We start from the raw sequence: 17,280 nt of genomic DNA, 5'->3' as shown, positions 1-17,280 counted from the left end.
AAGTTCTGTTTTTCTAAATATGACAATGTTTCTGTCTAGTACATGCTGATGAATTTTACATAGCTTTCATGATTGTTAGCTTTGTTAGGTGTTATTTTACATTTATTTCCCTATTCTTAATATTACTTCCAGTAGCAAAATTTCTGTTCTTGACATAATTGAAGTAAAATGAGCTAGATGTTTTGAGTCTGATATAGTGTGCATCAGAACTTACCTCTCTTGAGTATACTCTTTCAGTGTATAAAAGACAAACTTCAATACCCATCTCAGAATCTGAAGGGTATCTGGGTATAGCTCAAGTTTACAACACAGTCTTGAACAATATTTTCTATGTAATTAGCACGTTTTCCTTATTAGTTGCAGACCAATCCATTTGCAGGTAAAAAACCCCAGCCTTTTCTCCTTTCTCTGCTAGCCATGGGAAATAATGTTCTGGAGTTAGCAGGTGTTAGTAGAGAGCAACAAGTTTTAAATATATTTATGATGTCAATATTTTACTACTCGATATAATTTCCCATTTAAGAATAAATACTCATCACATTAATAATGAGCTAAGTTTTGTTCTTGGGAGGAAACTGAGTCAAAAATAGTTTTATGATTTGCTGATAGTTTAGTTGTCAGCACAGAAAGTATGAAGGCCAGATATTTTGGATCCTAGACCTGTCAGCCATAAAATGTATCTATTCACTATATCACAACTACCAATTTGACAGAAATAGAATGCCTTTTCTTGCTACAGAAATAAATTGGAAATCACTATCACAATCAATTGCTTAATTGACATACTCTAATATGTGTACCTTACAAAATGTATATTCAAATGGTTTTATTTCAATTATTGAATTCGCTGTCAACACGAAAGAAGGTTAAGGCCATTCAGTTTTTGAATGTTAAGCAGCATTAACTATTTGCATATATCAGTACAACCAGCTTGCTCCACAGACACAAATACACAAATGCTCTTTAAAAATCATGAATGTTGCTCTCCTCTCATTAAGGATCTGTGCTAACTGGGGTTTAGATTGAAGTGAAGTCAGTAGTTCATGCATAGCACCTATGAACTCAGAAATATTACCCACAGGCCTACACCTAAGCATTTCCCTTAGTTCTGTGATTGGATGAAGTGAAGATAAACCCAAGATAGCTGACCTTCTCTTTAGACAGAGGACCATATTTGCTTACTGTGGACACTACTGAAACTCAGACCAAAACAATGTAACTGTTTTCTAGTGAATGCTTTAAAATTCTATGGTTATTCTAAAAACAACCATGACCTATAAGAATTGGTAATGATACCAATATCAGTGTGAGTCCTTTTTTCAGGTAGAAGCACTTCAGCTTAATGTCTCTTTCTCCTTACATCCCTCTCTCTCTCTTTCTAGATGCAGCAATTGTTCCATGAAAACTATGAACACAACCGCAAGGGTTACATTCAAGATCTTCACAACAGCAAGATCCACACAGCCATAACTCTTCATCCAAACAAAAGACCAGCCTACCAGTATAGGCTGCACAATTACATACTGAGTCGCAAAATTTCCGAACTGCGCCATCGGACCATCCAGCTCCATCGAGAAAGTGTTCTAATGAGCAAGCTCAGTAACACTGAAGTAAATAAGGAAGATCAGCAACTGGGAGTGGTGCCATCTTTCAATAACTTCCAGCCACGTGAAAGGGATGAAGTCATTGAGTGGGAGTTCCTGACAGGAAAGTTTCTTTACTCAATGATGGAGAACCAGCCACCTCGGCAGAGCCTGAGCAGCGTCCTGCGGGCTGCACTGGATGATACTGTGATGCAGGTGATGGAAATGATAAATGAGAACTCCAGATCTAGAGGAAGGCTCATTGATTTCAAGGAAATACAGTATGGGTACCGCAGGGTAGACCCTCTGCACGGGGTAGAGTACATCCTAGATTTACTGCTTTTGTACAAAAGGCACAAAGGAAGAAAAGTTACAGTTCCAGTGAGACGCCATGCATACCTTCAGCAGCTGTTTAGCAAACCTTTCTTCAAAGAAGCAGAGGAGCTAGATGTAAAAAGCTTGCTGGAGAACACCAACACTGACACTCAATCCTTCTCTTTCCTTTCAAATTCTTTAAAGATTTTTTCCTCGTCGTTCCAAGGCACCAAAGACATTGGGAGACACAGTGACAAGAAAATACATATCCTTGTCCCTGTCACGGGAAGATTTGATGCTTTCTCAAGATTTATGGATAATTTTGAGAAGACTTGTCTGATTCCCAAGCAGAATGTAAAGTTGGCAATAATTCTCTTCAGTTCTGAATCGGGACAAGACTCTAGCAAACATATAGAGCTAATGAAAGAATACAGCATTAAGTATCCCAAGGCAGATATGACCCTGATTCCAATGTCAGGAAAGTTTTCTAGAGGTTTAGGTCTTGAGATGGCCTCATCTCAGTTTGACAATGACACTTTGCTGCTATTCTGTGATGTTGATCTGGTATTCACATCAGACTTCCTTCAGCGATGCAGAGATAACACTATTCAGGGAGAACAGGTTTACTACCCTATCATCTTCAGCCAATATGATCCAAAAGTAATATATGGAGGCAACCCTCCAGCTGACAGTAGTTTTGTTTTCACAAAAAGAACTGGATTTTGGAGGGAGTATGGATTTGGAATTACCTGTATTTACAAAAGTGATCTACTCACTGCTGGTGGATTTAATACCTCGATTCAAGGCTGGGGACTTGAGGATGTAGATCTCTTTACTAAAGTGATAACATCTGGCTTGAAGGCTTTCAGAAGTCAGGAAGTAGGAGTTGTCCATGTTTTTCATCCTGTTCAGTGTGACCCCAATTTAGATCCGAAACAATATAAAATGTGCTTAGGGTCCAAAGCAAGTACATTTGCCTCTACCATGCAGCTCGCTGGACTCTGGCTACAGAAACATTTGGGTGTCAGGTACAACTGGACTCTCTCCTGACAACTCAGCCTATTTGGCCTTTTTAGGGGAGTTTACCTCATTGCTATTATTTGATTTTGCTGTCGTAATTTTAAGCTCCCTCCTTGTAGTCTTCCAAAGACTGTTGACCTCAAATGAGATGACTCTGCTGTTCACTGATGTTTCTTATACCTACTGAACTGGTGAGGTGAATTCCTTCATATTTCCTTTATTTGAAATCCAGTCTAGTCATGGAAATCATACAAGCCCATGGAGCATACTTATCACAAGAGACTATATTAGAAGAATGTTGTCTTTCAGCTTTTGGATTCAGTATCATCCTTGTTGCATTTCTCAGATTTGATGTAATACAAATATTTACTGGTGAAGGTACCACAAAAGTGCTTTATGCTTCTTCTGGGGATGGAACTCTAAGATAAACTTGAGTTTTATAATTTATATGAGGACTTATATGTATAAACGCTACTTTTCTTCATCTTTAGAATTTTTAAAGTAAATGAATAACTATAATTGTACTTTATTTTTTAAAAAAAGAGTAAAGCTGAGGAGCTACTTGCAAATACAACTGGTACTGGCTACCAAGGTCCTTAAATGTCTTATTATTAAAGCAAACTCCTCATTGTTATTCAGTCAATGTGTAAATGAACTTTATTTTCACAACAAACAGGATTTAATCAAATGCTCATGTATACTTTGAAGATTTTTGAGCCAACATCCTTCATTTGCAGGCAAGAAGAAACTATGACTCAACATGGTCATTTATGATTAAGTGCAAGCATACAGTGTTCTTACTTTGAAACACATAGTATAAGTTGCTCTTTCTCTTTTTAGAATGAGTCTCTAATACATAATTTTCTTTTACATTCCTTTCATAGGGCTGCACTTCAGTGTTAAAAGTTAAAGTTCTATTTTTTGTTTTACATTTTTCATGAATATTGGTACTCAGTAGCAACTTGTTGTTAAAATTAAAGTAATTGTAGAATAGTTATTTAAGTTTCAAAATTTACTATTGCTGGTCAAAGTTCCTTGCCAATATATTTATATTAGTGGAGGTTATAAGACTGTGTTCAGATTTATCTCTCCAAACAGCCTGAAGTTGTCATATTGTGGATTCATGAAGTAAAGTATTTAAAAGTAATGCCAACAGGAGAAATAATAAAATAAATTTCTGTATTTTAAAGAAACATTCATATAGGGATATATATGTGTGTGTGTGCGTGTGTGTATATCCCTATATATATAGATATATAGAGAGAGTAATTTCAAAGTATGTTCCACTTTTTAGTTCAGGCAGTGATTTGTTACAATCATTGGTTTTTTTGCCACATGCTTGGAACATTTCATGTTATACTGTGGTAAGAGCTTAGAGACATTCAGGAAGCCATCAGAATTCAGCTAAACTGAAGTTATTCCAGTGGGTACATCTAATAACCTCAGTACCCTTGATTTCAAACTATATTTCAAGCAGAGCTGGGCACGAAAAAGTTTTAAGTTTTTCAGCTGTAACTGACTGCTTCTGTATTTCCTAAAAAAAACCAAAAAAAAAAACCCCAAAACCCCCATAATAACTGACCAAAAAAATCCCCCAAACACCCCAAAACAACTAAGAGATTGGAATTCACTGGCACATCTGTTTGTGTGAGGATATCCAGATAATTTCCTGAGGCATGAAGAGGGTATGTAGGTCAGTTAATGTCTCTTATCTGTGGTTCTCTGTTCTGGACTTACCATGCAAAGAAAAAGGCAACCCTGACAAGGTTTGAGTAAACTCAGAATTAAAGGGCTGGCCATAGTTTGATGTGTGCTTTAAAAAAAGGCCATTCCTTTGCCCTGGACAAGGTAGTATTTGTGGCTGATGAGAACAGAGAGTGTAATTCATGTTTGTACCAGCCCTCCTCAAGCAGAGCTCCTGGCTTGTTATTTTCCTGGAGTCTCTTGCCTTCCTAGCCCAGTATTTTTAGCTCAAATGTCTGACAAAAGGAAAATTCAGTATCACTTATAATATAATTCTTGGAAACTGCTCTTCAAATTGAGTGCAAAATGCACATTTTGTTCATTTAACAAGCCAAGAACAAGGAACATGATATATTTTAAAAATCTCAATTAACTGCAACTCAGATTATAAATATCAAAAACAGATTATCTGTTGATAAATGTTTGTAATGATTTCATAAACAAGAAGAAAACACAATGACTTTCAAAGACATCTAAGGAAATCATTGTCTACTGGGATGTATTCCAGTACTTATTTCAATTACTTAACTTACTGGCCAGAAAGTATTTGCTCAGCTCAAAGTAAAGTAGTAGATTAGAACAAGCAATGAAACCAATCATTCAGTGGGGATAAAGATGTATACAGAGGGCTTGCAGGATCAGGTCCTACATGATATAAGCAAAATGCTAGTATTTACCAGTGCAAATATTTATTTAGTGTCTTGACTGATTCATTTGTTTATATGATGAATTACTTTGTTAAAAACCTGATTATAAATGTTTATTATGAAATATTGCATTTTCTTTTGAAATAACTATCCTGAGATAACTTGAGAACTTGTGTTAGTTTGTCTAAGGAACAATATGCCTTCAAAGGAGATCATATTAAAAGGAAAAAAAAAAAGCACAAAAGTGTTAATGTTATGTATGTATAGATTAAGATGGGAATATGTGTGTTAACAGTTTGCTTTTGTCTAGTCTGAATCATAATCTTGATTGTAAAATGAAATTTCTATGTGTATAATGTCCCTTTGTAAATGCGTGACAAGTGAATTCACAAAAGAACATAATAACCAATATTTCCCTCCTTCCCCTGGGAATTGTTTTCCTGGCTTTATTGCTGGGAAGTGGGTTGTGAACAGCTTGTGAACTTTGGCTTTTCAGACATAGGCATTCTTAAAAAAAGAAATCTCAGCATTCACTACTCAGAAACCTCAGAAATCGCCAAACCACTGCATTATGGCCTGTTTTCCCAGTCACAGTGCTTAATTTAACAGAGCATTTGCATCTCCTGGATGAAGGAAAAACATCATGTTGGGCTTTCTAAGACTTGATGAGTGCTACTCTGCCCCAGGGTACTGGTTCTCAAACTAAAGAAAGGCAGAAGGCCAGGGGCAGGTGTGAGGCTCGATGGGAGTTGGCACCTTGTGCCCAAGTCATCCCTGTGCTGCCACCTGTGCTGCCCACTGCCTATCTTGGAGCTTTGAGTTGGCAGCTCAAGCCAGCACTGAGGAGTGGTGCTTGCTGCCAGCAGCTGCTCTTGAGAAGCAAAAGGGCCATTTTAATCAGGGAGGAATGAAAGGAGGGTCCCAAAGTGAGGATTCATTGTGTGGGGTGGCAGGTTGTCATGTGCATATCATGTTTCTCACTGTCCCCAGGGGAAAAGAGAGCCTGGTCCTACACTTCTTCCCTGTTTGCTCTCAAGAGACATTGAAGGAAGGGGCAAAACTTCATGGGGCTGGTGGGCCTGCATCATGTGCTTGGGTCCTAGCATATCATGGGACATGCAGGGGGAAAACGTGCCACATGGTTTTCCCAAAAACCAGTGGAGAGAGAGGCACCTTCTGCACTCACCAAAGACTAGGTGTGCACAAAACTGCCTTCTGGAGCTTTTGCTCTACTCTGTGCTTGATAATGCCTCAAGATTCTTACAAAAAAAATACAGTGCTGGTAAAATGATTACTAGGAGTGTATTGCACATCCACAGTAACTGAGAAGAGTTACAAGCAGCATGAGTAAAAACCAACTTTTTGTAAACAGAGGCAAATAAACAATTTAGACTTCTTTTGATGTTTTAACTAATCGCTACATCAAACGTTTTGCTTCAAAGAATGATGACAGCTTTAAGATTCAAAAACCCCCTACATGTGTAATCTATATCTTATTTTCCTGCAACTTGAGATGAGATAAAATTTATGAAAAAAACCAGGGATTAGAAATTGATAAGTCACTGACTAGGGGAAACGTTTGTTTCTGGTGTATTTTTAAAGGAGTATCAGGAGGAAAAAAATTACTGTGCTAGATACACACAAAAATCAGCCATGATGTTAAGTAGTAGTGATAATTATGGTCCTAAACTGCAGCAAAATGAAATGTTCCACTTAGTCTAACTATTTAAAATAACTGAATATCACTGAAAGTTATCATCTGTTATACTTACATCTGTAAGTAACATGTGTAATCCACCTTTAATTCATTCATTTTAAAAAATAATTTTAATTTTCTTCCATCACCAGTTATTCACTTGATTAATAAGATGACTTGTCATGACTCACTCTCAATTTCCTATTTTTCTTTTTCTTGGGTCTTCCCATTTGCACTATTTATTACTACAGAATTGAAACTTTTTGAGCTAGCAATATTTCTGTTATGGTTTTATGATTTCACCGCCATTCAAAACTGCTGAATTAGAATATTTTAGTGAATGAGTTTCCAGGCCTACTTCAAATTGTTTCCATTTGCCTGTCACTGTAAGTTAAAAGTGTTCTGAATAGTAATACTTCATTTCTTCCTCTGGTCTCCTTCATAGAGACTCACACCAAAGTAAGAAAATGCAAAAACTTTGTAATGCTTACATCTAGGAAGATTACCAGACTCTGGAGATTTGTGTGATTTTTTTTTTTCTTTCAAGCCTTTTATCTCAAATTTCAGAACCTTACTTACAGTTCTGTAATTTTAATAAAAGAAATAATGGTTATTAAGATGTAAGGCAGCACATATATTAGCTTCACCCAACAAACTGTCATTTTACATCCTTATTTTCTAGTCACCTTATTATTCAACAGATGTTGCTATTTATAGAAACTTTAAAGATAAATTAAAAGCATACCTAGTCTTAGTGGAGAGCTTAACCATGTAGGCAGAGATCCAAAGATGTACCATATACTGTAGGCTGCTGAATTTTGCTTCCTTTGTAGGGCTGGAGGGAAGATCTCCTCAGCTCTGCATAACATGCCTGCAGTGTGATAGTGTTCTCACAAATCAGCCATGTCTAGCAATGGTTTTAAGTGACTGCAAAGTTATGGGCTTCCAGCTTCATACAGCAGGCAAGATTTACTGGACTTACCTAAATGCATGAGAGACTGATCTTCATATTCAGAGGCTGGTGACATAATCAGATGGTAGACAAGTGGATTAAATAAATCTGCTGCTGCAGCATCTGGGCACACCCACTGTAGGCACTCCTTTAAAAAGGATGCCCCGGGAATCTAGTGGGTTCAATGAAGATATTCCTAAAAGATGTGTATTCTAGCTAACCTTGGTTAGTAAGACAAAGTAAATGCTTTTAAGTAAAGCCAAATGCTTTCACTTAAAGCAGGTAAATTGCTTTAAAGTGATTTCCTTAAAAAAAATAGAATTAAAAATACTTGTGCTTGAGATTATTAAAGTTGTTACTACTGGTTATTTGGGAAGCCTTCATGACTTGCTCTCATTCTTAATTAGGGTAATATGGAGTAGTAAACTATGCTTATTTTTCACATCTGTCCATACACGATTGGCTAAAGGAACGAAAAGCTTGCTGCATTGAAGATGGTGGTAAAACTCAAGCTGTGAGTGACCAGAGAGAGAACTGCTCGGTGCATTCCACTTTGAAACCAAAACTGAGACCTGCTACCAGGTAAGGAAAATTTCAGCACAAGCCTGAGTTTGTGCAAGGCATCATGGTATCTGGGATCCATCTTAATGGATCACTTAGTGAGTGATTACTAGGAGCAGGCACTGTGCAGTCTGAATACAGTGCTACCAGCACTTGAAGAAAAAAGTGAGGAATGCAGTAAAAAAATATTTTTTAACAGGTGATAGGATAGATAGTAAGGATGTAGATCCAGAGAGGTGTATATCTTTTCTTATTTTAAGAGAGTGGAAGGTAAAAAATTTTAAAGAACTTTACTTCCTTCCTGAAAGCCTTTCCCCTTGTACATTCCACTTGTATATGCAGACAAATACTGAGACAGTCTGGAGCAATATCAAAACTATATAGCTTCCACACCTGGTTTGTTCTGACCAGTAAGCCCATGTTTTTTGAAGTGATAGCTGAGCTGGCAATTTTTAGTCTCTCCTCTTCCCTTTTTAGATATGACATACTTTATTATTATTTAACTAAGCGGATCTTTGACAGCTTTGTGTCCCAGATGTTTAGTGCATTGTGCCCAAGATGCTTTTGTTTTCCATGGTATCTTCACATATTGCACTGTTACATGGCACATCACTGCTTTAAATTATGAAGTTCCTTTAAACATACACTTCTGGAGAGAAATTTTCAGCTGATGCAACCTTGCAACCACAGCTGTGTGGCTGAAACAAAGTACATTCACCTATGGTAATTTATTTGTTGCATTCATACAATGGTTTTGTTTGGTAGAAAAGTCAGAATGAATATGAGTTACAATTGAATATTTTTTATTGACAAAGTTGGCCAAATCTGTTTAAATGGGACCAAGCAATGAGCATTCCTCCAGCACATGCTGTTACTGGAGGACATCCAGATACTACATGTGTTTTTAACAAAAAAGGTTATAGGGACCAAAATGTCTCTAGTAAAACTGAATGGGAAACACTGTTTTGCACTTCAGAACAGCTGGCAATAAGATCTATCTTGCCTGTAAAAATGTATCATTCATGACTTCTGCCACAATCAACCGCTGTTTAAGGGACAGACACAAGGGCAGACAACTTGATCTTGCCCTCATGTGTGAAAAAGACAAGAGAGATCAAGATTTAACCTGGAGCACCCTTAGAAGATAGTCCAGTCTGAAAGAAACATGGATGTGGACAAAGAAGGGAGCATGTGAAAAACCAAAGAAGATTCTTCTTTTTCTTTAGGCTTGACATAGTGCTGTGCTCATCAGGTAGCCATCAAGTCTTCCTGGATTGAATCACAGAATCACACAGAACCACACAGAATCACAGAATCCTTGGGTTGGAAGAGACCTCCGGGATCTTCAAGTCCCACCCTAACCTCAACTAAACCACGGTACCAAGTGCCAGATCTAGTCTTTTCTTAAATACATCCAGAGATGGTGAATCCACCACCACCCCAGGTAGACCATTCCAATACATTATTACCCTTTCTGTAAAAAACTTTTTCCTAATATCCAGCCTGTATTTCCCTTGGTGCAGTTTAAGACTGTGTCCTCTCCTTCTGTCAGTTGCTGCCTGGAGAAAGAGACCAAACTCCACCCGACTACAGCCACCCTTCAGGGAGTTACAGAGAGTGATAAGGTCACCTCTGAGTCTCCTTTTCTCCAGGCTAAACACCCCCAGCTCCCTCAGTCATTCCTCACAGGGTCTGTGCTCCAAGTCCCTCTCTCTCTCTCCCCTCGCTGCCTCCTCTGGACGCACTCAAGGGTCTCAATGTCCTTCCTGAACTGAGGGGCCAGACCTGGACACAGCACTCGAGGTGTGGCCTCACCAGTGCCCAGTACAGGGGAGGAATGACCTCTCTGCTCCTGCTGGACACACCATTCCTGATCCAGGCCAGGATGCCCTTGGCCTTCTTGGCCACCAGGGCACTCTGCTGGCTCATTTTTAGTTGGTTATCAACCAGTACCCCCAGATCCCTTTCACCTGGGCACTGTCCAACCACACCATGCCCAGCCTGTAAGGTTGAAGGGGGTTATTATAGCCAAAATGCAGGACAGGGCACTTGGAGTTATTAAACTTCATTTCATTGGACTCTGCCCATCCATCCAACCATTCCAGGTCTCTCTGCAGAGCCCTCCTACCTTCCAACATATGGACACATGCTCCCAGCTTAGTGTCATCTGCAAACTTACTTGAGCTTGGCACCAGGCAAAAGAAGCACTAAAAATAAAGCATAAATGTTGTGTATATGACAGGACCAGACACTGGTGGATGACGGGAAAGAAAGTTTGGAGGAAAACATATAAGAAGTCAAGAAAATAGATTTTTCTTTTTGCATATGAAGTAGGAAGATAGTGTGTGCGTAAGCTATTTTACTAGCCCTGATATGTAGGGGCAAAAGTGAATAATTAAAGGATAGAAATTTGAAAGGAAGGAGAAGATATGGTGCAGGAAACAGAGTATGTGCTTAAACACAAAGTTTAATTACAGTAGACATTAAAGTATATGTGAAAAAATAGCTCAAGAAATAGAAGGAAAGAAACTGCAGGAAGAAAGGAAGAATTGAAAAAGATTTAATAAAAAGCAACTGAAGGACTCGCATAGATGTAATTTAAGCCCTCAATACAGAATACTTCATAGTGACATTCAAGAAACAAGGGAAACTTGTTATGAAAAACATTTCTGTAGCACTCTGCATCCCACTGCTTTACCTGGGTGTGGCTGAGGGACCAAATGCCAAGCTAATACTAACATACTCTTTCTTTGCTTTGCTTTTTATCAGAGCCCGAGATACCTACATTTGTTTTTCTCTGGTTTGCCCCCATCCTGCATGTAAAATCTAGTCACATACTGTGTTACTGGGTTTTTATGTTTTTGAACTCAGTAAAAAGTATGGGAAATGTCTTTAATAAACAAAATGGCAGTACCAGTGCTACTGCACATCTGAATTTATCTCTTTTTTGTAAAACTGTCCTCCAATGACAAAAAATTGGCAATCAGTAGGAACTTCTACAGTCTTGAATCATCTTTCATTCCCTCACTCTTTCAATGTCTAGCTTGTGCCGTACTTAGGTACTGATGACAAATATAAAGAACTAAGAAAATCTATCTCCTTTTAATAGCGTCATACAAATGAATTTAATTTTTCACATGAAGTTTGTTATGAGGTTATAGCTTTAAATCAAAACCATATATCCAGATGAAATTATCTTTCAGAGTCCTTCTAGTTTATTCATACAAAGTTGGGCAACGTAATGATGTCCCTGATGCGTAAAATTGCAGAACGACAGCATTTTGTTGCATTAGTTCCCATCTCCTTTGCAAGCCATTTGCCTGTCATTCGCTTTAAAGCCTGAATTTTATTACCACTTCCCTCAGCCCCTTCTAATGACATCTTTATTTTATTGCCAGGAACAGAAACACAAAACCTTCCCAGATCTAAAATGCATCTTCAAAATTAGGTCTGAAGTATACAGGATTCACTGATTCAGCAGATATTAAAGGGCTTAGTGACACAAGAAGGCAAAAGTCTGAGAGAGAAACTCAGAGAGAAAACATTGAAGAAGAGAAAGGGTGCTTAGCTCCATAGATATTCCATGTTATGAATCATGCACAGTCACAGAATGGCTGACGTGGGGAGGGACCTGTGAAGATCATAGAATCATGGAACAGTCTAGCTTGAAAGTGACCTTTAAAGGTCATCTCGTCCAACTCCCTGCAATGACCAGGGACATCATCAACTAGATCAGAAACTCATCCAACCTGACCTTGAATGTTCTTAGGGACAGGGTATCTCCCATTTCCCTGGGTAACTTATTTCAGTAATTTACCAGTCTAATTGAAACAAAACCTTCTTCCTTATGCCTAATGTAACTCTCATAGGTCTATGTCAACTCTCTTATAGTTTAAAATTATTATCCTTCATCCTGTCACCACTGGCAGAAGGTTTGTCCCCTTCTTTCTCATAGGCGCCCTTGAGGTACTGAAATTCTTCTGTAAGGTCTCCATGAGGCCTTCTCCTGCTGGATTGTCCTAGTTTAGGACAAAATTCCACAACTCCCTCCCCCACCACCGGGTTCGGGAGGAATTTCCTCAGAGGAGAAGGTGGAAAAAACTTGTTTATTGAGAAACAATGAAAAAAACACTCCCCAACACAAGGAAAACAGTCCGAGATGACAAGAAATGTTTTCACCAGTCCAAGAGAGGGTGAGCAGTCTCTGCTGGGGAGGGTGCCAAAGCTTCTTTCACATGCAGACTCCGGGGGGTTTTCCCTTGATGTTCCCGAATCAGGGCCCGAAGCAGGTCCGATGTCTTCAGGGAAGGGAAGAAGGAAAGAAGGGGAAACAAAAGCAGAAAAAGATGGCAAAAAAGCAAGCAAAAAACAGAAAGCAAAGAGCAAAGCCAGCAAAAGCAGCCTAAAGCTAGCAGCAAGCCAGAAGCAAGCAGCCGGGGGAGGGGCTCAGCCACAGACAAAATAAACTGGGCACACGGGAACAGGGGAAAAAAAAAAAACAACCACGATTTGGGATACAAAGCATGAAAATGTCCTGTCACCCCAGGACATGGATGGACAACCCCAGCTCTCCCAGGCTCTCTTCATAGAGGTGTGCTCCAGCCCTCTGGACATGTCTGGACCTCCTCCCGCTCCAACAGTTCCACGTCCTTCCCATGCTGTGACCTCAGGGCTGGATGCAGGGTTCCAGGTGGGGTCTCCCCAGAGCAGAGCAGAGGGGCAGAATCCCCTCCCTCCCCTGCTGCCCACGCTGCTTTGAATGCAGCCCAGGACACGTTTGGCTTTCTGGGCTGGGAGTGCCCATGGCTGTGTTATGTTCAGCCTCTCACCCAGCAGCACCCCCAAGTCCTTCTCCCCAGGGCTGCTCTCCATCTATTCATGCCCCAGCCTGGGTTGGTGGGCCCAACCCAGTTGCAGCAGCTTGCACTTGGTCTTGTTAAACCTCATGAGATTCCCATGGGCCCACTTCTTGAGCTTGTCCCAGTCCCTCTGGAAAAAATCCGATCCCTCAGTTGTGTCAACCAGACCACTCAGCTTGGTGTCATCTGCGGACTTGCTGAGGGTACACTTGATCACTTCATCTGTGTCATTAATGAAGATATTAAGATATTAGCACTGGTCCCAGTACGGACCCCTGAGAGACACCACTTGTCTCCATCAGGACACTCCATCAGGATGTTGACCGCCACACTCTGGATGCCACCATCCAACCAACTTTTCATGCACTAAACAGTCCAGCCATCCAATCCAATTTAGAACAAAGGATGTTGTGGTGGACCATGTAAGTCTTTACAGAAGTCCAAGTAGATTAGCTCTCCTGTAGCTCTTCACCTGTCCAGTGATTGAGCCACTCCATTGTAGAAGGTCAGTGGGTTGGTCAGGCAGGAAGTGAAGCCATGTTGGCTGTCTTGAATTATCTCCTTCCCCAAACCCTGCTCAAAGATGGGTAGAATCTGCTGACTTCTCTTTCCCTTATTAGTCTGAATTTGTTTTCCCATGTACTTTGTATGGCTAAACACTGAGCTGGATTGAAAAACATCTGTGGAGTGAAAACAAGTGCAAAAAAAAGCTTCTGTCCAGGATCTGCCTTGTCTTGTCAGCAGTCACTAGGATATTCAATGATACAAAAATGCTACAGGGGCAAGACCCAACAATGAGTAGGCAGAAGAGGTATGGAGCATCTCAGAGAAGCTTTTTTATTGATATTTCTAAGACAAAATTCTGTGCTGCTGTTGTTAAGAAGTCAGTTACTGCTGAGGACTGAACTGAAACAGTGCTGTCGTGGTTGCGGGGGAAATTATTGAAATTATTGTCAATTTTTCCAGGGGGATGTGGGCAGACCAATCAGTGATCAGGTTTTCTGCTGGCACCTGGATTGGTCACTCAGAGGTTTGGACATGCCTCTGAGGACACAAAGAGTTAAAAGCAGGACTCCAGGGGGGTTCGGGCTCTTCTAGATTCCGGTTTCAGCAGTGGAAACATCTCCTCTCCCCTGCTCAGCTTTGGGCTGAGTGGAGGAGGGGAGCCACGTGGCTGGGCTGAGGAGAACCACGCGGTGGAACTAAAATAAGCTGGGGCCCCGGGGAGAGAAGAGAGTGGACAGGACTCTGGAACTGAGCTGCCCCAGCCAGAATGGAGGGGTAGAAAACTGTGGAAGTGCCTGGGGAAGCAGCCTGGGACCGAGATGATAAAAGGAGATGAAAAAAAAAAACCCAGATGAGCAGAGATTGAAGAGGAGTGGCTGTTGAGCTAGACTTTTCTTGCATAATGTTAGCCATGGACTGAATTTAGTCTCTTTTGAACATAAACTGCATTTTGGGTGGATACAGCTGCCCCTGCTTTTGCTACAGTGACTGGCACTTGAAGAGTGGAGCGAGCAGAGAAGAGAGGGGGAGGGTGAGGTGGAGCCCTCTGCCCTCAGGGCAGACCTGCTCTCAGAACCTCGGCCCCTGGGGAAAAAGGGGGAGAGCTCGGCATGCAAGCATCCTTAAAAGAGCCCTGTATGTAGCTTTAGACTATGGACAGCGGTGAGAGCGCTGGACATAGGAAAAAGAGAGTGTCACCCTGGCAGACTTCTCCGGGCAGTGCCACAGGTGACATGGGAACACATAAGGGGTGGACCCGTGTTTTCTGAAGAACAGTCTGTGGTGTGAGAGAGACTCCTCTCTCCCTTGCTGAATTGAAGATTGGGGTTTTTTTGAGTGGTGATTGTTTGATTTAAAATCCAAAGGTTTGGTCTGTGAAGAGTAATGTGTGGGGGGTGGAAACTGGGAGAAGAGATGTTCTGAGAAGTTTTTATTTCTGTCTCTGTGTGCTTAAGAGTTTTCTGTCTCTGTTCTTATGTAATGTAATAAAGTTTTGGGGTTTTTTTGTTTTCAAGATTTAAGCCTGCTCTGCTCTGTTCCTGATCACATCCCACAGTAGTTGTTAAGGAAAAAATATATATTCATGGGTGCATTAACATCTGGCCAGTGCTAACCCATAATAAGTGCGTTAACCAGCAATGTGCCCACTGCTTTCTGTTAAATGCTGGGATATGTGTACTTATAAACTGAATTATTGCATATTTGGCATTTAAACACCCAGGACTGTGATCAAACTGCTATGGAATAGTGAATTGATTTCCCCCTTTCATGTGCTTTTTAAATAATATCAGGAAATTATAGACAAAGCGTTGGCTGAACTTCAGTTCCTGCTTACCTAGTCTAAAACACCAAAGAACAATTATAATTTCCTGATGACAAAAGAAAATATACTAAGGCAAATCTCACTGACTCTGAAAGAAAATGTTCTGTATGTATTGCTATCTATTAAGATTATAGAATCTGTATTTTGTCAGTTCTTGAGGGGTTTTTAGGCAGTGACATTTCCTCTGATGAAAGGGAACAAATGGCTCTTTTTGTTACTGCTCTGTATAATCTTTCTTTTTTGTCTACTATGGGTCACTTAAATTGGTTGAATAGGGTGGTCAATAGTAGTGACAACAAATATATGTGTCTTGGTTTGAAAGACAGGTATCTGCTCGGGAAGGGCAGGATCTCCCTAGAGATGGAAAATTCAAATCCCCTCCCTCCAAATTATTATAATTTAGAAAATTAAAGGGGCTTTCAGGCAGAGGTACGGGGATAGGAATAACAGTTCTATAACTGGTATGTATGACAAAACAAACAAATAACAACAGTTGCAGCATTAATAATAAACAGAACCAGGAACCTCGAGGGCTTTCTTTTACAAAAGCCCGGGGCAGTTTGATCTCGGTGCCCCTGCAGGGCTCCGAGAGGCCGAACTGGAAGGAAGGAAAGTCTCGGGCCGGTGGATGAGATGAGGAGCTCTGCGCTGGCAGCTGGAGCAGCAGGGGTGTCCCAGCAGGGCTGGGCAGGGCAGGGCTACAGAGCAGCAGGGGAACCTCAAAGTGCTGAGGAAGCAGCGGCAGGGCCAGCCCAGCAGGGCAGGAGAAAGCGAGCTCAGGATTCCTGGGTACACGAGCAGATGATGGTAGTTTTCCCAGGATGAGACGGAGTGATGACAGTGAACTCTTTCCACAGCGAGCAGCAGCCCGACCGTCCTCCCCAGTGCCAAGTGCAGGAGAGCGAAGCTGCCTCCAACCCTGTCTTTTACTTCTCCCAAAACTCTGTTATCTCCCTCTCTAAGGGAAACTCCCAGAAACCCAAAAACAATAGGTGTAGCTCAGTGCTGCCATCTCCTTCGGCCACTTCTTTGTTTAAGTACTCAGTCCTTAAGCCTCCTAGCCACTTATGGGGAAAAAAAAAAAAAAATCCTTAAGTGAAAAAGAAACAAATCTAACCCCAAACATTATGCCAAATTTTTGTCATTATAAGGCTGTCAAACCAGATCAGAAAAGGTAAAATTTCTGGAAAGAAGCAAGTGACCGATTAAATTATTACTGGTGGCATTTAACATTTGCTGGTGCCATTAGGACAAGGAAAAATTGACAGTTTTATGAAGCTATTAAGGAACGTCTATAAGACTGAAGCACTTGTTAGAACTCAGTATAAAATATTCTCTAATGTCTCCTATATCTAAAAAACAAGCAATCTTATAATGGTAATGTTATAAATGCTAATACAATATTCCAATTAAAATAATTTGGTTTATTAACAAAAGATCGAATTACAGAATTTCGATAAACTCACCAACAGCAGAGACACTTGAGAGTCTTTTTCCCAGAAAAATGCCAAGGGTGAACCTCGAGACACAGAACCCGGCAGTCTCCTGTCTCCCCCTAGGTTCACAAATTTGCCC

The 17,280-nt window shown here is 40.4% G+C and overlaps 1 protein-coding gene across 1 annotated transcript in view; it reads left to right on the top strand.

Moving 5' to 3' along the window:
* Positions 1-6,670, top strand: part of CHSY3 (chondroitin sulfate synthase 3) — a 146,035-nt gene extending 139,365 nt beyond the window's left edge. The window contains exon 3 of the mRNA XM_063422852.1: positions 1,383-6,670. Coding sequence (XP_063278922.1) covers positions 1,383-2,948 — 1,566 coding nt within the window. The 3' untranslated portion in view covers positions 2,949-6,670. The remainder of the gene's footprint in view (positions 1-1,382) is intronic.
* Positions 6,671-17,280: the final 10,610 nt, after the last annotated feature.

This window comes from Prinia subflava, chromosome Z (assembly GCF_021018805.1).
Source record: "Prinia subflava isolate CZ2003 ecotype Zambia chromosome Z, Cam_Psub_1.2, whole genome shotgun sequence".
NCBI classification, from domain to species: Eukaryota; Metazoa; Chordata; class Aves; order Passeriformes; family Cisticolidae; genus Prinia; species Prinia subflava.
The sequence above is the reverse complement of the archived record's forward strand: the minus strand, read 5'-3'. Positions and strand labels throughout refer to the sequence as shown.